This window comes from Oryzias latipes, chromosome 18 (genome assembly GCF_053564925.1).
Source record: "Oryzias latipes strain Hd-rR chromosome 18, Olatipes_Hd-rR_3.1".
Classification (NCBI taxonomy): domain Eukaryota; kingdom Metazoa; phylum Chordata; class Actinopteri; order Beloniformes; family Adrianichthyidae; genus Oryzias; species Oryzias latipes.
The window spans coordinates 16,578,357-16,602,185 of NC_136254.1; the positions used below are offsets into that span (position 1 = coordinate 16,578,357).

Below are 23,829 nucleotides of genomic sequence, written 5' to 3' on the forward strand. Positions count from 1 at the left end.
ACATAGCAGACTCAATAAATAGTATGTTCCCTTCGTGGCGCTGTACTCGAACGGGAGCGGCCCAATGGTCAATGGTGCCGGGTCGCACATAGCAGATCCACTAGATAGCGTGTTCCTTTCTTGGCGCCGTACTAGAACGGGAGCGGCCCAACGGTCAAAGGTGCCGGGTCACACATAGCAGATCCACTAGATAGTGTGTTCCCTTCTTGTTGCTGTACTCGAATGGGAGTGGCCCAACGGTCAAAGGTGCCGGGTCACACATAGCAGTCATACTTGTAAGTCTGAATATGGAATGCCTCTGAAACACACTTCATCTGATAACATACTGATATACATTTAATTTCTTTCGAACCTTGATTAAATTGGTGTTGGGGGTAGTTATTACCCAAAAGTTTATGGAAATTTGTCTCTTGGAATTGCACGGAGTTTTATGCCAAACTAAAATAAAGTGAAATGCAAAGTTAAAGGAAAGTGAAATGCTAACTTGAAGGAAAGTGAAATGCTAACTTGGAGGAATGCAAAATGCTAACTTGGAGGAATGCAAAATGCTTACTCGGAGGAAAGTGAATGCTAACTTAAAGGAAAGTGAATGTCAAAGAATGTGAAAGCAAACTAAAAGATGTGAAAAATAAATATTATTACTACTGCATGAGTTGTCTGACTGAAGTGAGCGACCTTGGGAGCATTTCGGGCAGGCAACTCAGGCAGGCTTTTCCTTAGGCCACTCCCCTAGGGTGGGTCAGTTAATCAACTCACCTGTGCAGCATCCTATTTAAGTCCAGGTGTGCAAGTTGTTCATCCTTCTTTACTGCAGCACTGCTTTCTTTGCCCCACCCTCCTCCCCGGCTTCCACCTGTGGGCTCTGTTAGGGGTAGTTATTACCAAAAAGTTTATGGAAATTTGTCTCTTGGAATTGCACGGAGTTTTATGCCAAACTAAAGAAAAGTGAAATGCAAAGTTAAAGGAAAGTGAAATGCAAAGTTAAAGGAAAGTGAAATGCAAAGTTGAAGTAAATTGAAATGCAAAGTTGAAGGAAATTGAAATGCAAAGTTGAAGGAAAGTGAAATGCAAAGTTGAAGGAAAGTGAAACGCTAACTTGAAAGAAAGTGAAATGCTGACTTGGAGGAATGCAAAATGCTAACTTGGAGGAATGCAAAATGCTTACTCGGAGGAAAGTGAATGCTAACTTAAAGGAAAGTGTCAAAGAATGTGAAAGCAACAAAGTATGTGAAAGCAAACTAAAAGATGTGAAAAATAAATATTATTACTACTGCATGAGTTGTCTGACTAAAGTGAGCGACCTTGGGAGCATTTCGGGCAGGCAACTCAGGCAGGCTTTTCCTTAGGCCACTCCCCTAGGGTGGGTCAGTTAATCAACTCACCTGTGCAGCATCCTATTTAAGTCCAGGTGTGCAAGTTGTTCATCCTTCTTTACTGCAGCACTGCTTTCTTTGCCCCACCCTCCTCCCCAGCTTCCACCTGTGGGCTCCGTTAGGGGTAGTTAATACCCAAAAGTTTATGGAAATTTGTCTTTTGGAATTGCACGGAGTTTTATGCCAAACTAAAGAAAAGTGAAATGCAAAGTTAAAGGAAAGTGAAATGCAAAGTTGAAGGAAAGTGAAATGCAAAGTTGAAGGAAAGTGAAATGCAAAGTTGAAGGAAAGTGAAGTGCCAACTTGAAGGAAAGTGAAATGCTAACTTGGAGGAATTCAAAATGCTAACTTGGAGGAATGCAAAATGCTTACTTGGAGGAAAGTGAATGCTAACTTAAAGGAAAGTGAATTTCAAAGAATGTGAAAGCAACAAAGTATGTGAAAGCAAACTAAAAGATGTGAAAAATAAATATTATTACTACTGCATGAGTTGTCTGACTGAAGTACTGTTTCCTATGTTTTAAACCAGGAGTTTCCTAACTTTTTGCAAAGAGGGCCATGATTTAGAAAATATTTGATGGTGAGCCTTTTGGCCTGGTCTTCTTTGAGACATTTTAAAAACATTAAATGCAAATTAACTATTTATTTCAATTCAATTCAATTGTATTTGTATAGCCCAAAATCACAACAACAGTCATCTCAATGGGCTTCGAAGTAAAACATGAACTCAAAAGGATCATGAATATACGACAGAGTATTAGGGCCACCAAAAAAAAAAAAAAAGTAAAATTACGAGTTTTTATCTCGTAAATTTAGGAGATAAAAACTCGTAAATTTATGAGAAAAAAACTCGTAAATTTACGATATTAAGTGGAAGTGAGCATGCAGAGCAGCAGGTGAACGCCGCGCAGCAACAGAGCAGACCGACTAAACTCAGTTGAACAGGTGAGCTGAATGAGCTTGAACGTTCCAAATATCTGGAAGTTCATTTGTTTGATTTACAATTTATTAAAGTTTTATTTATTGATGGTTGGTGTGCAGGATCCCTGCAGCCCGATGAAGCCATTGGTGTCCCTGCAGCTTTCCACTTCAATCCTTTTTTCCTCCACCAAAAACCAAGATCTCTACGTTTGTGTGACGCTTCCGTTTGAGGAGGAGGATCACTTTTTTGCCATTTTCAACGTTCTAATGCTAATATAATAGACTATTTTCATTCATCTTTGTTGTTTCATGATATAATGGGACGTTTGCATTGGTGTTCGGATCTGATGACAGGTTCATGACGTAAGGTGACAGATGAACTTCAGGGTTTGTGAATGAAAAGGAGAATAAAAGCTGCAGCGATCCTCTGCACCAAAACATGTCTCTGAGCTCCTTATTTTACATATGAAACTCCGCTTTACTGACACTGAACCCCGGAAAGCCACCTCTACTGACAATAATCTGATTTGAGTCGCCAAAGGTTCAGAATCTCTTTGTTTTAAACCTATAATAACCCGGAAATAAAGCTTCACAAAAGGCTCCACATCTTTCATCTTCAAGCGATGCTCCGATAAACGGACAACTTCGGTGTTTTCTCCTTGTTAGTCTATGACTTTTTTCTCGTAAATGTACGAGAAAAAAGTCGTAATTTTCCCTTTTTTTTTTTTTTGGTGGCCCTACTTTTTTTTTTTTTCTTTTTTCTTTTTGGTGGCCCTAAAACTCTGTCGTATGAATACAAAGAGTTCAATAGGAAAATACTAAAATGAACCAACAAACTGACTAAGCTATACTGGCATCCCTGCCCTTAGACCCCCATTCGTGGTAAGGAAAAACTCCTAAAAAAATGGTTTCCGGAAAAAACAAAGAAACCTTAGGGGTGCCCACATGAAGGAGAGATCTTCACCCAGGACGGACAGGCGATTTACCAGAACTCTTAGAGAAGAACTTACTTATCCATCTCTACAACTACATATATAAAGTCCAGCAGACAAGCTTCATCCAGCCGTGGTTGGGGGGACAGTCAGGGACGCGAGTCGAGCCGGAGACAGGAACCACAGCCAGGTGTAGTGGCAGGAGCAGAGACGAGGTACACGGTCAGGTACAGAGCAGAGATGAGCCAGAGACGCGCCAGAGGCAGGATCCACAGTCAGGTGTAGGAGCGGGAGCAAAAGCGAGGTACAAGGTCAGGAACAGGAGCACGGCTGAGCCAACTGGAGTCTGGAAGCACTCCCACTCCCCAGGAGGGGAGAGGGAAAGAGGGACAATAAATGAATCGCACTGCACCAAACAGAGTAATGGAGAAACTAAATGATGAATAATGATTAAAATTAGAGGAGAGGAAGGGTAGAAGTAGATGAGAAAAGAGGACATAACCCCAGTGCACCATGGTTACCCCACCTTCAACTTCTAGCAGCCTTTTAAAACAAATAGTTATTGTTATTAAGTTTAATTTAAACACATTAACATTAAGTTAAACAATCTCTGAATACTAACTAGTCTGATAATAAGCCTGTCCAAAGAGGAATGTTTTCAGTCTAACTTTGAATCTCTTACATGAGCTGGGAGCTTATTCCATGATTTAATGAACACTTTATTGCAATAGAACACTTTTCACTTTTTCACATATAAAGGAAATACATCTAAATACATGTTTACCAAAATACTGTCAATTTGTCAAGTTTTTGCTCTGTTCATTCCCAGTTAGCTTGCTAGCATGTCTCATCTGCCTCTTGACACTGACCACATTGAAAACAGCCACTGTGTCTTGTCATGTTGGGCAGGGACAGTTGATTCCTATTTCGCTGAAAATTTATGCCAATTGTCACTTGTCCTGGAAGTGGTGGCCCTCAATGTCAAGTTTTCATTTTTATTTACAGTTGACATTTTAGTTGACAGTTGGCCTTTTTTTGAGAACCTTAATAAACCACAAAAATTCTGGAAATTGATCAAGTCTCTCTCTCTGACTAAATTGACTCAAGCACTTCCCACTTCTGTTGTTAAAGATTCAGTCGTAGTTAATGATAACTGAAGTCCTGAATTGCTTCAACGAGCATTTTTTATCATCAGGTCCCTTGTTTGATTCTGCAGGAAAGTCCAAAACAAACTCTTGCACAGAATCCTCTATCTTTTCTGGAGACCCATTCAACTTTGTACTTTTTACTGTGCATGAAGTGCATAAAACTTTAAAGGCATTGGATCACAGAAAACCTCCTAGGCCAGACTTAATGAAGCCTTACTTTTTTAAAACTGGCTGCAGATTTTATTGCAGAATCATTTACTATTATTTTGAATCTTTCAATTTAAAACTAAAGAATTTCCATCAGTTTGGACATCAGTTTTTGTTTTGCCTTTATAAAAGGAGGTGATCCATTTGTGCTGACTAACTACAGGCCAATATCAAATGTATGTGGTTTGTCCAAAATTCTGTAATCTTTAATCTGTTACCAGTTGAAAGAGTTCCTTTACTCTAATAATGTTCTTTCTATATTTCAATCGGGTTTTAGAAAAAAACACAGTACCAGCACAGCTACTATTAAGGTGATAGATTACATTGTTGTGGCACTTGACATAAAACTGTACTGTGCATCCCTTTTTATAGATTTGTCAAAAGCTTTAGACACAGTTGACCATGCTCTTTTAAAAATCAGATTGCTCAGCCTTAGATTGTCAGAGCATAGAGTTGCGTGCTTCTCAAATTACCTGAATAACAAGACGCAATGCATTAAACATGAAGGTCTCTGCCCTAAATGTGTTACTGTCCACAGAGGGGTGCCACAGGACTCAGTTCTGGGCCCCCTTCTATTTATTTTGTACATAAATGACTTGGGTGAAAATGTCTCTGATGCTAATCTACATTTTTATGCTGCTGACACAGTCGTTTACTGTCATGGATCATCTCTTGCTCAGGCCATTGAAACCTTGCAGAAAACTTTTGTTGCAGAACAGCACTCACTTATTCAGTTAAAATTGGTTCTCAATGCGGACAAGACAAAACCACTGTTGTTTTCAAACTCAAAGAAGGTCCCTGAAACAATTCCAATGGTGTCCACCTTGGATGGAAATGTCATAGAGTTGGTTCATGAGTACAAGTACCTTGGTGTCTGGATTGACGACTTCCTCACCTTTAAACCTCACATAGAAAAACTTGTAAAAAAAAAATCAAACTTAAACTTGGCTTTTTCTTCCATAACAAGTTGTATTTTTCTTTTGAAGTAAAAAATCGTCATGTCGCTGCAACATTTTTATCTGTGCTGGATTATGGTGATATTCAGTATATGAATACCTCATCTTCATGTCTCAAAAAGGTTGACACCATGTATCGTGCTTCCATGAGGTCCATTACCAACTGTAGATCCATGACGCATCATTGTGAGTTGTATTCAAGAGTAAAATGGCCTTCTCTGGCCACTAGGAGTCAGGGACATTGATACACTTTCATTTACAAGGCCTTGCTTATATTACTGCCTCCCTACAATTGGTCTTTTATCACAAGGAGAAGTGTGGAATCTTACTCATCAAGATCTAAAGTCCAGTTGTTGCTTTCTGTTCCATTTGGGAGCTGGGGAAAAAAGCCTTTGTCCACTCTGCTCCTTTTGCTTGGAATATGCTGCAGAAAGACTGAAAACTAACTCAACTGGTATCTTTAAATGTTTTTAAGCTCAAAGTATCAGAGGCTGAAACAATAATGTGCAGCTGCTTTTTATGATGTGGTTTTAATAATGTTTGTTTTTGTGTATTTTTGTATTGAAATGTGCTGCCTCTTGACCAGGACTACCTCGGAAAAGGATTTTTAATCTCAGTGGGACTTTCCTGGTTAAATAAATGTTAATTTTTTTTTTAAATTGATCAGTCTTAATTAAAAACAGAGCTGACTGTAACATACATTATGGATGAGTTTGCAGGAAAATCTCCCACTGATCTTGACTTCCTTCATTAGAAAACTTATTTCAAGAATAAGTATCAGTATTGGTGTAGATATTGGCGATACTAGCCGTGTAAATACTTGTTGTCGGATCGATACCCATATTCCCAGTATTGCCCACCCCTACTCTCCAGTATCCTGGTGTAGACTTTCCCTGGGAGGGTGAGGAGAGTGGTTCCCCTGTAGTTGAAACACACCCTCCGTTCTCCCTTATTGGAAAGGGGAACCACCACCCCCGTTTGACAGTCCATTGGTACTGTTCCCGACTGCCACACAATGCTGCAGAGACGTGTCAGCCAAGAGCCAGTATCCAGAGACTTGAGGTACTCTGGGCGGACATCATCCACTCCAACTTACTTCCAAAGTTGTTCGTAGCACGATAATAAAAAAAAGGTACAACACTGCTACATGTCAGCCGCAATTTTGTTGCTCATTACAAGACAATGACAAATAAATAAATCTTGAAATTAGTATAACCACAATGACACCCAACCAAAGATTTTGACAGAGCGCCATGTAGGCTACTTTTCAAAATTGCTACAGTTAACAAAACCAGAAATAATCCATACAACGTGCTCTGGATTCTAAGGCGCTTTAAAAAAATGTGCTTTATAGTGTGGAAAAAATGGTAAGTTCTGCAAGATTTGAACTTTTTCAATTAGCAAACACGAGGTTAAATATAGTTGTTCCCGAACAAAGATAATAGAGTGTAAATATGTGTAAATGAAGGTATTTGTGCTTTATGACACTCTTACAAGACAAACCTTGAAAAGTTGGAAACTATAAGTCACTAAGTGCTAATTTTCTTATGAAAAATGTGGTCACATGAGCGAAAGAGAGAAGATATAAAAAAGGATTTATTGCAGAATACATTCAGTCTATATTTTAGCAAGAACTTTCACTTTGAAAACATGCAACAACATACCAGAATATATATGAAAATACATAAACTTACAGTTCTCATCATTAGAATAGTATGGCAGCATTGATTATGAAAGCTGGGTTTTACAAATTCATATATGAAAGCTGCAACAAATCACTTTGACTGAAATGAGATGCTTGTTGAATTTTGTGTAAAATGTTGTTACCCATCTGCAGGTCAGCAAGAAATCTACAAGAATCTTCAAAAATCAAAGTAATAATAACCAAAAGGTAAACTTTTTTTTCTATTTTGAAACTACCACATTCTAAATCTTAACCCTTTAACACCGGCAACATCTAAATAACACACATTCTTTGACCTATCTTAACGCTTCAGCCGTCTATGCAATCAGTGGGAATCAGCTGATTCTGACGCAGAAAAAAGCACCTTTTCATGTCGGCCTTACTCTGATTTTTGCACCAATGTTGTTTTTGCATCGACAAGAAGCTCCGGTGTTAAAGGGTCACTTCCTAGCTTAAGGATAAAAATCTACTGAAAGGGTAATACAGTAAGGTGGAAGCAGATTGCTGCTAGCATAAACCCATCTAGCTGTGTTGCTCAGGGTTCGACAGTTAGGGACACCTGGCCGTCAACCTGCCGCAGAGAAGGACAGTCCAGAGTGGCAATTATCCTGGTTTTGCCGGGCCTTTGGGGGCTAAACAGCTCAGTCCAGGTAAGATGGGAGCCTCCAAGGATCAAACTGAAAGCAACAAGGTCTAAGTTACACATTGCAGGTACAGGATTGGATCACACAATTACTTTCTGAAATTTGAAAATCCCTATGCCTATAATTATTTTATCTCACTGTAGCTCACTATATTTATGCTTATTCAAGGAGTTATATTTAATTCTCGCTTAAGAGAACACTGAAAACAGAAACAGATATAATTAAAATAACTTTACATCATGTAAATATGACATTTTTTTTAACTTTACATGGGTACATTTCTCAAATTTTCCACTAAACTTATAAAGGCGTATTTTTTTGTCATTTTGTTTAGGGTGATCTACTATCAACCATCACATTAGTGTGTACGGAGAAATATTCTTTTTCTTGGAATAATTTACATAGAGAAATACTCTTGAATCCATATCTTACTATTATAGAAGCCTTTTAATGATAAATTAAGCAGATTAAAAACTAAAATTCAGATTAGTTCAGGTTCACCTGAAAGTTTTGCGCCTCGGCAACATGACCCCCGGTCCTTCCATGCGAACGTTCACGTCTTCAAGGCTGAAGCTGAAGGGGTTGGTGAACTCCACAGTCACCATCATCTCTTCATTCACTTTGGCGTTTCCAGACACCTGGAAAAAATTACAAAATAATAAATTAAACATTAGAGTCTCATTAGTTGTCACACCTGAGTGTATATTTTGCTTTCTCTACTTGAACCATCCCCAGTGCTGCAGTCAGAAACTATTGGGTTACTCGACTAGCATCCACACCACACAAAGTTGTTTCCATGTTCTCGCACTTTCTGTCCCTCTAGAACAAGTTGAGAAAAGTTTGGAACTTCTTCTTTGACATTTTTGAGTGAAAGATGTCTTAAAAGTATTTCAATTTCAATGGCACAAGTAGATACTAAGTCATGTAAGAATATTCATCTTGGATCATCTTGGAAACTCCATCAGGAACATGGTTTGCAACTAATTGTGAGATGTTAAAAACCAGTGAGACCCCTATTCTTTGCCTGAAGGATTTTGTAGGTGTAAATGATCATGTCAGACCTCCACGGTGAGTTTGGGGTTGTGTAGAGTAACAAGTTTGGTTGCAGTGACAATCTTTCCCGTCTCTTTGATCTTCCCTGTTACAATAAAGTTGAGGTTGCACTGTTCCACCAGGTGCTGCATGTACTTTTTTGACTCAATCTGCACCAGTTCTTTGACACCTACAAAATAGAAACACAACTTCATTGATGTACCTTTACGAGTTCTGAAACTTCATATTTCTTGGACATTCTCCCCCCAACTCACTTTTTTGTGGCCCAATTTGAACAGTGGGGGTTCTGAACAGGAACTCATGGCCGGAAACACCAGTATAGTAAACTACGCTCCCACTGATGTAAGCCGCCACTGTTCGCTTCTCCTTAGTATGGTTTACAAACTCCAGATCTAACTCAAAGTCATCGCCGACACTGATCTCCAGAGTTGGGAGAGTCAGGTCCACGTCAGCCAGAGATGGGTTGTCCTTTACGCGTTTGCAGCCGTACTCTTCTGCCTTTTCCAGGACAGTCCTCTCCTCTGCGCTGCCTAGATTAGATAGAAACGTTTCACATTGAAGCTAAACTGCGGAAAAAATGTTATTCATTTAACTGTGAGGTTTGAGTTTGAAAAAAGTCTCTGACCCTCAGGAAACTTGTATTGACTGGTGATGTCACGGCGAGTCTCCTCGCCTGGAGCTTTTGTCAAAACCATGCGACCTATGTGAGTGCGATTAACTTTGACAAGATCCAAAGTCCCATCTCTCCTTCGGGAATAAAATACCACATCGCTGTTAACCTGCAGAAGAAAGATAGATCTGAAGCTTCTTAAGATTGTTGATAATTGACATATAAACGGGAATAACCTGTGAAGACACTAACCTCAGCAAACACAAAGGCTGCATCATAGGGAAAGCATATCTCTCCGTGTTTGATTGCATGGACTGATGCTGGTCCACATCTGTACATACCTTTATGAAGAAAAGAGTAATGAATGCAGGAATCATTAAAGCCTTAGTCACATGTGCTGTACAGGGAGTTGACCCGTATGAGTGCTTCTGGTTTCAGGGTTTTACGGGCCCGTAGAGGGTTGTAAAGAGGAGTGGCTGCATCTTAAAAGGAACGCATGTATGTACGCAGTTCCCTTGAGGCTCATGTGGCCACCTAAAGGGCCCCAATGAAAATGGAATTAAGCATTTTCGTGCAGTTTTTAAACGCTTCGTTAAGCATTTGTAAGGCCAACCTATGTTACTTAGCCTTACATGTTGTTCACTACGATCTGCAGCATGCCCGTAGCAAAAAAATGTAAATGAACATGTTTGCTCCATTGTCTCACCAAGTGGTCTAGGTGGTCTTCGTGACCTTGATATTTTGCGCAGGCCTCTTATTTTGCGTGGGCCACCTGCTTGCCCTGTAAAGGTTTGCCATGTTTTCTTTGCCAGCAGACAGTTTTTATTCACCCATAAGGGCAGTTGTGACTAAGGCTTAAAGTACAAATGACAATCATTTCTATCCTGCATTTGCATCAAGCATCAGACTATGTTTTGTTGGTCACTTACCATCGCTGGTCTCCTGTGGAGTTGCATCCACAATCTGCCAGCCGCCATAGCCCTGGGGGAGGTCAGGCCTAGACATGTAGCACTCATTCCAGCAATGGTAATTCCTGACAAAAACACATTTCAAATCAAATTGTGGTTGTATTTCTAATGCATCTAAGTCACAGGGTCAAAATTCAAGACATGATCCTGGTAATCAGCACCAAGTAGGGCCAGGTTTCTAAAAACCAGGAGGAATCTGGAACATGAGGTCTGGAGCCCAAAACCCTAGATCTAAGGACTTCATCCCCTGGAGCCACTGAAATGTTACGCCCCACCCCCCTTTTTCAAAAGCGAAACTGTATTTCAGGGAAATGGTAGTAAGAACAAGAAGAGAAAATACCGTGCTACAGGCACAAGTAGATCAGTTTTTTTTTAACATTCATCTGCGAAACAATAAACTGGCAGCATTTCTGTCACCATTATTCATTGCCTTTACTGCATTGTGATGTATGAGGAACAACAAAAAAATGTTTCAGTTGTGAATGCAACAAGCAATTGAAAAACTGTTATTTTTCTAAGGTGTAAAATATTTGGAACAGTTATAACTGTTCCAAATATTTTAAGGCTTTCCCCTATAGGGGAAAGCCTTTTTTTGTGGGTTGAGGATGTCAAAATGTCATTATTTGCTCAATGTTTCATGAACCTACTGTCACATTAGCTGCTTATATAAAAAAAACAACTATTTGCCTACCAGCCATGGTTTCCACACCAGAGCGTAATGGCAATTGTCCTGTCTCCTATACACAGTGAAATTAGGTTCACTCTGTATGCTGGGTCATAATGGACAACATTCTGCTACACCATCGGGTTGGACATGAAAAATGGTTCTTTCCAGAGTTTGACTTCTTGGTTCATTAAGTTAAAGAAGTCAATGTGTGTATAACAAGAGAAGGGTTTGCACAAATTTATTTGAATCTAAACAAATAAGCTGGAGAAATGGAGAACAGCGGGTCTCCATCGATATAAGACAAGTAATGAAAAGGCTCAAATGTGTAAAAAAATGTTATAACTTTTTTTTTCCTGTTTCTCTTGTCACTGCTGATAGAATCATGCTATTAAACACATTTGCATTCATTTTTTTCCACATTCAGGGATTTGTTATGTTATGCAAATAGAGTGTGGTTTAAATCTTGAAAAAAAGAAAACCATAACAAACAACAAAAATCATAGATAAATTTGTAGTTGGCATTTTGAAACAGGTTACTTGTGGGGCAATATAACTAATAAAAGACTCATTCCAAAGAAAATTGTGTTTTTGGTGTTTTTAACATTTTCTTGTGGCACAGCAAGCAGCGCACAAGCTCCCTGCTCCGCTCCATTCTGATGCATCCACTTATTTTCCTTGTCTGATCTGGCATCTCACTCCAAAACTGCATGGCTGGATAGCTACAATATTGCTGGCCATTTTTGTTGCACCGGTAATGTTAAGATGGGGTGTGAGGGGCCGTAAACTGTAAATGGAAGAGTGTGTTAACAAATGGGAAGTTGGGGAAGGCTTACTCCACACAGACAGTTACACAGACATTTACAATGTCCTGTCACTCCACAAGAACTATAGAAAACGACACAGGTTGGGTTTTTTCTGGGCTAAAACCAGCATAATCATAATTTATAGAACCATTGGAAACGCTTTTACAATAGATCAAAAGATGATAGAGTGAGTTTTTAAATAAATGACAGTAAGGGGATCAGCAGCAATGACAGCTACAACCACAAACAAAGTAGGCAAAGAAATGGTAAGCTTTAAATGAAAGCCTTTGTACCATACAGAGTCCCTGGTGCGGTTTTTGTCAATTTTGCCATTCTCGTCTAAGATGATGTCAGTCTTCAGATTTCCATCATTGTCGTGTGCAGAGAAGAAGTTGGTCACAACACGAGACGGGATGCCAAGACAGCGCAGGACTGGAAAAACAGATGTTTGCAAACAGTGATTTCTGTGACTTATTTATTCCTTGTACAGTAATCTGGTCATATCAATTTATTAATTTAAAACTGGATCTTTTTGCATACACCCAGATCAACACCTAAATAGTCCTTGAACATTTGTAAAATTTTCTTAATTCCTCTTTAGGGAAATGTACATCTTTCAAATGACACGACAGCTCACATGTGTTGAAGACGCCGGCGTAGACCCAGCACTGAGCATAGCGGACGGGTGCTTTGCTTCTGGCATAGCTGATCAGGATGTCCGTACTGCCGGTCCAGGAAGTGGGTGACACTCCATAGATGTAGTCACCGCTCCAATCCCCAACCAACACACCATTGTCATCTTGAGAATTCATCTGGAGGTGTGTGTGTGTGTTTATTAGAATTTTACAGATTGTTTTCAGGATACACATTTGATTAGAAAACAGATATTTCTTTCTTACCATGGCGGAAGCTTGTCTGGTTACTTTAACGGGATCTCCTCTGTTGATGATGGGCATTTCTGAATGATCCAAGATGAAGAGACAAGCATCTAGGACTCCATAGTTGAACTAAAAAAAATACATTTAGATGAAATTATATCTTATCAATTTAATTTGAAAATACTTTTTTTTCTCAACCCACTTGTCCATAGTTCCAGCTTCTTTCAGCAACGTCGTTGTAAGCACCATGATAGATAATCCCCATCTCATTCATCACACACTCCTGCCTCTCCATCTCATCATCCAGGAACACAGCATCATCTGCGGTAACAACAAACCTGAAGTCAGCACTGAAACTAGAAATTCCCTTAGAACACTATTGAGGTCCCAACAAACCTTTAGCCCAGGGGTTAAAGAGGATGTACATCTCTCGGCTTTTGTCTGGTCGTGTCCTGCGGACGCCATAAGGCGTGACCACAGCGACGTATAAGTTGTACTTCCCCACAATGCAGTTTGTTGCAGGAGTGATGCCTACAGTGACGATGTTGTCTGAGTTTGCAATGGCGCGACCTGCCCATGAACTCTGACGCTCCTTTGTGAAGAAGACAGGGATGTAGGTGCCCTTGCTGAACTGCGGGCTCGAGCCTGGATGAGCAAGTGACATGGGCATATTTATTTGTTTAACCTCTTAAGACCTGGCATCTACATGTGTGAACATCACATTTTAGGTTAAATTATCATAGTCGTTTTCTCTGCTTTACTGGGGCCCTGTGACTATGTGTGTAGAGTGTTAGCTCAAGTATTAGCTCGGGCCTAAGGAGGTTAATCAAAAATGTGATTATTTTAACTACAGTCTGTAAGCAAAGTTAGCTTTTGGTGTAAAAAAAGAACAGAAAAATATGTGGTTGAATGTTAAAAAAATGTGCACAGACTAAAACGTTACATCCATGTTTGCCCATCTCACCAATGGTAAACTCCACTGCAAACTTGTCTTCATCTGGTTTGTAGGGGCGATTGAAGGTCAGCTTGATTTGAAACTCCTGTCCTCTGCGCACAATGAGATTTTCCGAGTTGTAGAGCTCGGTGTGGTGCTCTAACTTGTTGCTCTCATCAATTCTTCTTATCATATCCACATCCCAGATGTCCAGAAACTCTGATTAAAGGTCAGACAGAAAGAGCAAGATTGTTCAAAATTAAGATGGCATCCAACCATTTCTTTCATTCATCCAGGACCAGGTTGCGGGGGCAGTAGCCTAAGCAAAGATGCCCAGACTTCCCTATCCCCGACCACTTCCTCCAGCTCCTCTGGGGGGACCCAGAGGTGTTCCCAGGCCAGCTGAGAGACAAAGGTTGTGTCCGAATTCCAACCCTAACCCCTAACTAATAAAAAGTTGTGCAGCACTATGTAGTGCCGTGAATTTTACAAGCAATTCGCACACCTTGCTCACTACTTTTTTTTTTTTAACGGCTGATATGACATCATTGATTTCACGACGTTAAAATCAAATTGAAATGAGCATTTTGCGATGATTATTTATAAGTCCACTGTCTTCTTAAGATAAAAACGTTGATGGTTTATCAAAAAAATACATTTAAATACTTTTTTTTGGTAAAAATTTTCCGACGCAATGCATTGTGGCCTATATTCGCCAATCTAGTGAGCATCAATGCACATTGGGTTGTCGCAGTGAAAAATTTCCAGTGGACTGGATTTGGGAATTGTAGATTCGGACAGCCCTACAAAATGGCGAACGCACTATATAGTGCACTAGATAGGGGTTAGGGTGGGAATTCAGACATACCCATAGTCTCTCCAGCGTATCCTGCTGGGATATCAGCAGAGATATGCTTCAAGTTCAAAATGGCAGTCCAAACTATATTTGATAATGCTGGTTTTTTATGCACAATTTAATTTACTTATTACTGATGTCACGGAGATAATGAGAGGTACAGGGTGCTCAGTCAAAATTTAAGTCTGCTTTTTTTACGAGTTGCAAATAAGGTTGAGCAATATTGTAAATAGGCTAACACAGTTAATGTTTAGCAGCGTTTGTCTGTATTTTTTTAGGTTACTAAAATGGTTAAAAGTTAGCTTAGTCACAGTAACATTTGTTTTAGCGGTATCAGTCTGTTTTACATGTTGCAAACAAGAGTGGGAGTTACTGGTATTGTAAATATGCTATCATGGTTAACACTTCTAAAATGGCTACTGTTTAGCATCTTACAAACAAGTTGTAGTTACTGTGTGTTACTGTGAATGCAGTCAACAATATCTGACAAAATGACAGGCTTATCTCTGACTCTTGTCTTTCTTATTACGTCTTATAGTTCGGAGAGCCTCCTTTATGACATAAGTTTGAAAACACATCATTCATTGACTGAGTGCATTACGGTCTGATGTGCCTTGCAGTGCAGCTAATATGGTATGCCCCTGTGTCATGTCACTTTATCCTCTAAACTGAAATAAATGACACATTTTTCAGTTCAGAGTGATAAGGCTGTGGCGTGTTAAAGCAGCTTCTTTGGGCACTAGAATAAATGCTTCCGTATACAATAGATTTAGAAACTCTTATTCCAAATACGTTTTCTCCAACAATTTTTAAATTGTCTTCTTTTCAAATTTTTTAAAGTATGTAAAAATAAGGGATTTAGTCAAATGCTTTAAAGTGCTGAAAGAGCCTCAGAACTATTCATGTGTGGTTGTTGGCTGCCAATCAGGTCCAGGCGGCAGGAAGCGGCCTGGACCTATCCAGCGTGGACATCACTCATGTGTCATTCACGCGCTATAAGTACCGGAACCTGACAGAAAAAAGAACTTTATCGTTTTTAAAGTCACGTCTCCCCTTCCATCAAACAATTGACAGTCTTATGTCAGGCCAGAAAACGTAAGTGGCTTTAGATATTTTCATTGAGCTATTATTTGTACCATCTTCAAATTGAACTCAATTTCAAATTTTATTCAGCATTTTTTTAAATCCACTTACATGACCAAACAAATGGACACAACATCTGATCCTCACCTGTCAGGGGTGGGTATCCTCTTGGTCCAGGTGCAATAAAATACTCTACTTCAGGAAAGTTGGCAAACTCTGAGTTAGAGTTGTCAGCAGGGCCTGCTTTCCGGCCGCGCCTGTTCCCCTTAGAGGGAGTTGGCGTGGGGGCAGGGGGAGAGGTTGGGGTGGCACTGGTATCAGACATGGTGGTGATGGTTCAGGTTCACTGGGAAAGTAAAGAAGCCAAAAACAATAAAACACGTAAGATTTGAGTGTTTTAGTCAGCATGCAACCCTTCCTTTTGTGCTGAAGTTACAAACATTTGTTAATAAAGATTATAGATTCACACCAATGAAATGGTGTTATGGTGTTTTTAACATATCCCTGTCTCATTTTTGTTGCACTGGTAAAGTTAGATTGGGTTGTGAAGGGCTGTAAGCTACCAGGAGAGAGTAAAAAAAAACAAAGGGTTGATGGAAAGTGAGGGCAGGCTTACCCCACACCAACAGTCCCGCCCACAAGTTAGAGGGGAATTTCTGAAGAACTACTGCCCCTCTGCAAAAAACTCTGTCCTAGAAAACATTACAGTTTTTTTATTTAGGCTAAAACGATATAATTATAATTCAAAGACCACTGGGAACACTTCGATAGTAGATCAACAGATGAACGGATTGAGACTTTAAAGTTAGTGGATGGAAAAGCACCCCCAAAGTAAACACAATTAACACATTAAGGCACATGTGATCCCCATGTGTTTTGTGGTATTTTGTAAAAGGGTGTGGGTGTGTGGGGGGGGGGTCAATTGTTTACTGTTAACTGAAGAAAATTTCAATTTCAATTTCAATTTTATTTGTATAGCCCAAAATCACAACAACAGTCGTCTCGATGGGCTTCGAAGTAAAACATGAAATCAAAAGGATCACGAATACAAAGAGTTCAATAGAAAAATACTAAAATGAACTAACAAACTGACTAAGCTATACTGGCATCCCTGCCCTTAGACCCCCCTTCGCGGTAAGGAAAAACTCCCAAAAAAACCGGATTCCGGAAAAAACGAAGAAACCTCAGGGGTGCCCACATGAAGGAGGGATCCTCCCCCAGGACGGACAGGCGATTTACCAGAAATCTTAGAGAAGAATTAACTTATCTAAATCTACAACTACATATTTAAAAGTCCAGCAGACGAGCTTCATCCAGCCGTGGTTATCGGGACAGTCAAAGGCGCGAGTCGAGCCGGAGACAGGAACCACAGCCAGGTGTAGGAGCAGGAGCAGAGACGAGGTACTCGGTCAGGTACAGAGCAGAGACGAGCCAGAGATGAGCCAGAGGCAGGATCCACAGCCAGGTGTAGGAGCAGGAGCAAAGGCGAGGTAAACGGTCAGGAACTGGAGCACGGATGAGCCAACTGGAGTCTGGAAGCACTCCCACTCCCCAGGAGGGGAGAGGAAAAGAGGGACAATACATGAATCGCACTGCACCAAACAGAGGCATGGAGAACTAAATGATAAATTATGATCAAGAATAGAGGAGAGGAAGGGTAGAAGTAAAAAAGGAAAGAGGACAGAACCCCAGTGTACCATAGTTACCCCAGCTTCAACTTCTAGCAGCCTTTTAAAAGAAATAGTTATTATTAAGTTTAATTTAAACAAACTAACATTAAGTTAAATAATCTCTGAATACTAACTAGTCTGACAATAAGCCTGTCCAAAGAGGAATGTTTTCAGTCTAGCTTTGAATGTAGAAACTGAGTCGGCCTCTCTTATATGAGCTGGGAGTTTATTCCATAAGACAGGGGCTTGGTGGCTAAACGCTCTACCTCCAACCGTACTTTTACCAATTCTAGGAACCACAAGCAGTCCTGCATTTTGCGAGCGAAGTGTTTTAGAACAAGTGATTCACTATCAAAGAATTTACTCAATTTTTCTTTTTAAACATTTATTTCTATGACTGATTTATTGTCTTAAAAGATAAAAAGTTAAGTAAAGAAACTTTAAGACAAATAAAAATAAAATTGGGACAAAAGCCCACTAAAAAACTTAACAAGAGACTGATTGATAGTCTGAAGGTTTATTGCATGTGATTTAGGTTCTGTGCTGAAGTTAATTTAGAAGTTCTAAAAAGGTGTGTTACCCATAAAAAAGCATTTTGAAATTCTCTCCTTAGTTGATTTATTTGCTGTGTTTGGTGTTAATTGACTCCAGGCAATGATGCGATCTGTTAATACTGATGCATGTTTGTTGTAGTGGTTTCACTTGTTGCCGCTTTGACTTTCTTCCATTTCATCTCATTCTTCTGAGAAAACAGAGCTCTCTCTGTGCAAAATGATGACTCATGCTGGTAAACTCTAACACAAAAACTCTCCTTGTCACACCCTTATGATGCAATTGTGAGTCCAGCTCTCAGCCAGGTGTTTCTACCACCAATTTGAGGCTTTTAGCATCTTATAGAAAGAGCCAGTGTCTTATTATTGGTTCAGCCTCGGAATAAAACCGTGAAGTCATCAAGACCTCGAGTCCTGCTGGTCTGCTCTGTCTGTCAGCTGTAATTAAAGCTCATGGTTTTTGGAAACAGTGAGTCACACAGAGCACATAGGTTGCCTTTGTTTACATTGCCGTTGTGTGAAGTTTGTCATCCCAAGTTTTGGGTAATTTCATTTAAGTTTTTTTTTAAATAGTTGACTGTTTTTGGTTAGTAGGACATTGCACATTTCTTTTTGTTGCCTAACAAACTGACAAAAATGTTGCAAGTTTAAAGCCAAACGTTTCAGAAGTTTGCTGCAGTAAACCGTATGACTTTGTCATTTTCTTCTATATTTGACTGAGTTAACTAAAGTAGTGGCCATTATTTATGTATTTAGTTTGCACAAGATGGTAACCCTTTTTTTTTTGCCTATGTGGACAAAGATGTACACCTGTCAAAATTAAAACTACAAAATAAAATAACAAAAGCTAAAAACATTTCTTTATAAGATAAAATCTTAAAAAGTCCACATATTGCTAACAGAATGAACCTCACAACATTTATTTTCTCTGTTCCTATATAACAAATAAAAAAAAAGAAAAGGAAAAAATTTGGTTTTTATTTAGAATATAAAGATTGGAGGATAAAATTTACTAAGCTTTTAAGCTGTGAGAACTATACAGACCATGTCATCAAAACTGCATTTGGTTTAAAAAGTTCAATACAAATATGTTTTAGCGTGCTGGTTGGGGTCTATTTCAGCTAAAGCAATCCAATAAAAATAACTCCTAGCAATCACTATTTTATATCACACCATTATAAAAATTTATTCTTCTGCAATTTAATAAACACAGAAATTTTCTGTGCAGTAAAATTTATTAGTTCATGAAAAATGCATTTTGTGGAAAAAGTCACTTTAAATTCAACATTATTTTCCTATGAAAATTCACGGTTTGACTTTCTAATAACTAAAACTTGGTTGTGTAACAATGTAAAAGAAAAAATTAAACTAGAAAAACAGGAAAAATCAGTTTTGTTCCTCATTTCTTGAATTTGATCTGTCTTCAGATCAGCTTTTTAATTTTCTTTTTTTCTTTTAACTGTGCCTATTCATCTGTAGGTTGAATGTTTAAATCATTCATATCTCCGTTCTATTATTTTACATTTATTATTAATCAATCTACTTTGATTTTCTGCATTTGAGTCCTTCAAATTCCACCACTTCCTTCCACAGATCAGTTTTTTCTTGTTGGATTGTTCTTAGCTGTAAGAGAAATTAAAATGTTCATAATCTCATTCCAAAGCCTTAAAAACAGCATTAATTCAAGCATTTTGGAGGATTTCAGGCACCTCTTCTTCTGTTGTTTCCAGTGGACTCAGCTTTGTTGAGACCTAACAACATCAACACATGTTGATTTAAAGAGGTGATCTTAGTTGTGTGCTCATGACCTAACAGGCTGAAAACCAAAAAAATGTAGAATGCAGTTTTTTTTAAAGCCATAAAAACTGAGTCTTTTATGAGTAACACATGCTGATTTGAGAAGATTGCTCTCGCAACTAAAGCATGCAGCTCTGCCTCCAGACAAAAAAACCTCTTCGGGCAAAATTTCAGGCAAACAACAGTTTAAAGGTTAAAAAGGAATTCGTAAAAGTTTACTAGTTTTCTCTAAAAAATCTGTTGTTTATTTAACTTAACATACAATTAAAAATAAATTCTTCAAATTAAAAGTGAAACATTGAAATCTGCAAGAAGCTTTTTAAAAGTATGATCCAAAAGTTGCACAACAATTGCAGAATCAGATAAGTAGCAGATGTGGCATTGAAATAATTAGCATCTTTCTATCTGGAAGTTACATGAAAAATGAAGCTTGCATGAATGTTGCAGCAAATGAGATGATACACTCACCAAAACTCCTTTTTAACTCGAAAAATGTTGCGTGTAGGAATCACCTGAGCAGTGCAGAATTGTTTATCTTTGTTGGAAACGACTTGCTGCTCCTTTCCAGGAGTTGTCTGCATTTGCTTATATACCCAGAGGAGGTAAGGAAGAGCTCCAGAAAAAGCTGTGGGTGTGCGTTGAAGGCTGTTGCAGAGAGAGAACTGCTGTGGGTTTGAGAGCAGGATGTGGAATGTACCAACTCTGACAAACCCACGGTCAAATATATTGTCATTGACTATGATTGATTAAAAAAAAAACTTTAACAAAAAAACATTTGTTTTAATTTACTAAAACTTTAATTTGTGCTTTATTAGGAGTGAATAGTTTTAATAAGCAGATGTGTGCACTTATTAAAACTTTCCCTTTTCTCTGTCCTGACCAATGTCCTGTTTTTTGACAGTTGTTAAGTCATGTGGTCAGTAAGTTTTTTTTTTCCTTTTTTATTAATTTTTTTGCTGAAGTTTGCTTTTTATTTAAACTTCTGACTGTTGCTTCTGTTTTGTCATTCATTTCTCAATCGTCTTGCCCACTTTCCCTTTTTATTTCGAGGCTGACCTTCCAGTTGCAAAAATCAATTACTGAGATAAAATAAACAAACACCACCAGTTTGCAAACACACACAGATGTATAATAGTCAAGTCAGACAGATTCTGCTGTATTAATTGGCTTTTTTAAGGTGTTGCCACTAAACCCTTCTAAAATTAAATAATTAATGTTAACTCTCCCCCCAAACTTTTTTCATTTGTATTATTTGTTTTAAGTCTGTGTAACTTGTTCTTTGGTTATTCTTTGAATACAAAATCCAAGGACTCTTGAAGTCCCGGTCACAAGAAATTATCTTTTAAATTTCTTTACAGAAAAGATTTTGTAGTTTTATAAGTCAAGTTTTTACACGTGTAACCCTTTGGGAGTTGGGTCATCTAGACCCACTAGACAGTACTCTGAACCTTTTTTCTTCAATGATTTGTGATCTTCACTGGTGTCCATGGATTACATGAAATCTTTCCACCTTTAACCACCTTTGTCATGGTAGGGAGAACACGTCAGTGCAAGGGTGGGGGCATCTATGATAGCACAAGGGTTAAAAGGAGCAAACCAGCCCCCAACTATAATACTGTCATTGCTCATATCATGTTGTTTTCCTTTATCCATTTATCCATTTTTGAACTCCCCTCATCCCTTTCAGGGTCAGGGGGTTTCTGAAGCCTATCCCAGCCACTGTTGGGCAAAGATGTGATACACCCTGAACGGATTGCCAGTCCACACTCACACCTAAGAAAAATGTATTAAATGCAAGCCTACTTGATTAATTCAATGATTCGTGCATTTTGCCCTGCAATTATTCTTTAGTCTCTCAGACTAGTTGTTTTCAGCTTCTGAAGTCCATTTAGTGGGAAAGGTTTTACTGCTATTCTATGATTTCTTATTTACCAAGTTTCCATAGGATCTCAAAGCCTTTTCTTGAGGGCATTCATTAATTTGTCATTGATTTTTCTAGTATTTTTTCTTTCATACAAAAATGATTTCTTGGTTCTGGCAGAAGTGTTTTAGCATGGTAAAGATACTTTAAATGAGCTTTTAAAAAGAGCAAGTCATTTCATTCAAAAGTTTTTATCTCGTAAATTTACTAGATTTTATCTAGCAAATTTACGAAAAAAAAATCATAAATTAATGCGGGGAAAAAAAAAACAAAGTTGTTGGTTTATCTGAGCCTGGCTTGAAGATGAAAGATGTGGAGCGTTTTTGAACCTTTATTTCCGGATAGGTTTCAAAATCAAAGAATTTCTGAACCTTTTGGCGACTCAAAATCAGATAATTTCATATGTAAAATAAGGAGCTCGGAGACAAGTTTGGATGTAGAGGATCGCAACTTTATTTTCCCTTTTCATTCACATACCCAGAAGTCCATGTCCACTGACGTCATGAACCTGTCATGCGCACAACACCAATGCGGAAGGTAAACAGTGTTACATACGCCCCCTCCTCCAGATGAAACGTCCCCTTTCAACATAAAACAACAAGGATGAATGAAAATAGTCTGCTATATTAGCATAAGAGCTTTAAATCTCGTAATTTTACTTTTTTTTTTTGGTGGTCCGAAAACTCTTTCTTAAAAAAGATTAGGATCCTCTTGGGGGTCCATTTTTCTGGGGCACCACCAGCTTGACCTGTAGGGGCTGCTGTTGCTGCAGTGCCCGTTCTCGTTGGGCGGGCTGGGGTCCCGCTCTGTGGTCTAATAGCCATGGAGTGGGCCCTGGGCTGCTCTGTGCTGTGCGGGCGCTGTGGTAGTGACCCCTGTGGTCGGGCTGGGCCTTGGAATAAATGGATCCCCATCATATTGTTTCCTCACAGCAGTACCAAGCCAGACCTTCTTTAAGCTGCAGTTCTTTGTTTCTGTTCAGGGTTCTACGGGGGGAACTGGGTAGGTGGGGTGTGGGTGGGTGGGTTGGGGGGGGGGGGGGGGATCCCATCTTTGTGTGATTGTCCTTTGTTTGCTGTTTTTAACAATTTTTGGTTTTTATGACTGTTTTATCTGCTTTTATGTGAAGCGCTTTGTGTTTTCAACTGAAATGAAAGGCGCTATATAAATAAATACAATTTGAGTTTGAAATAACAATACGGCACAGTTGTTAGAAAGGAGTGTAGTAGGACCCAAACTGCAGAAGCCCAGGCTTAACTTAATGGTGTACTGGAAACAAAAAGACCCACTCCAACAAAAAGGGTGCTTTTGGTGTTTTAAACATGTTTTTGTGACATCTTCTTACGATGAAGGACATATATTAAGAAAATTAAGCTTAAAATTTCATTACTGTGTATTTCTTTATTCACGAAAAAAAAGTTCAGAAGATTGTATTTGTGACATAGAATATACACTGGGCTGGCCGCAAGCTCCCTGCTTCAAACTCTCAGTTTTTTCTGTGAGCCCAGTATTGTCCTTCGCTTTTGGGATGTTAACAGTCTTATTCTAGGAGATTAAATGATCATTTTATTTCACATTTAGTTTTGTAAAACTAAAAAAGAGACTCAAGATAGGTGTTTTTGTGCTTCATTGAGTTTTTAAATGTATTTTTTATGCTAATGATTTTTGCCCCATGTGTTTGTTCCACAAGCTAGTTACAGCAAACTACTTTGGAAAATCCATTGCAGATTAGTGTGATGTGATAAAAAAAATCACATTTAAAGGGTTGAATCTGCAGATTATGGAATTATTATGTTTTTTTGGGGGGTTGCAGCTTAAACATAGCTTGGCTGATATTTACAAAAAGCAGCCTGTACGTTTAAAGTCTTCCATCATGGCAATATTTATCAATGCTCAACTGTTTTCATTCCAGCTCCTCAGCTCCATTTATGGCTTTAAGTCAATGCTGATGATTCAGTTTTTTCCATAAAGTGGGTTTGTTTGGTGTCACCCCCAGACTGCTGCTGGAAGAAAGGCTGAATCATTAAAACCATGATCTAATGTGCGTGTGTTTTCATGAAATGGGCTGCATGGGTCATTAGAACATGCTGTAATTAAAATTTACCCAATGAGGCTTCACAGCTGAGGTGACGGCAGGACATGATGAAAGCTCAGCACAATGCAACAACTGTAA

The 23,829-nt window shown here is 38.9% G+C and overlaps 1 protein-coding gene across 3 annotated transcripts; it reads right to left on the reverse strand.

Moving 5' to 3' along the window:
- Positions 1 to 7,115: 7,115 nt before the first annotated feature.
- On the reverse strand, positions 7,116 to 20,394 carry f13a1b (coagulation factor XIII, A1 polypeptide b). Of its 3 annotated transcripts, NM_001104830.1 has the most exon segments (17): positions 7,757 to 7,898; positions 8,367 to 8,503; positions 8,927 to 9,087; positions 9,173 to 9,182; positions 9,184 to 9,213; positions 9,215 to 9,226; positions 9,228 to 9,448; positions 9,544 to 9,697; positions 9,781 to 9,869; positions 10,458 to 10,561; positions 12,260 to 12,398; positions 12,604 to 12,778; positions 12,866 to 12,973; positions 13,047 to 13,165; positions 13,241 to 13,489; positions 13,809 to 13,997; positions 15,865 to 16,042. In NM_001104830.1, coding segments are annotated over 17 exon segments (2,217 nt in total).
- Positions 20,395 to 23,829: the final 3,435 nt, after the last annotated feature.

Excerpts from the sequence above, each read along its gene's own strand:
- f13a1b (XM_011487495.4), bottom strand. The coding sequence starts at position 16,042 with ATGTCTGATACCAGTGCCACCCCAACCTCTCCCCCTGCCCCCACGCCA. Across the intron at positions 9,698-9,780 it reads CAGCCTTTGTGTTTGCTGAG|GTTAACAGCGATGTGGTATT; the intron begins GTTAGTGTCTTC and ends TTTCTTCTGCAG. Across the intron at positions 7,899-8,366 it reads CCGAGGCGCAAAACTTTCAG|TTTGATCCTTGGAGGCTCCC; the intron begins GTGAACCTGAAC and ends TGTTGCTTTCAG.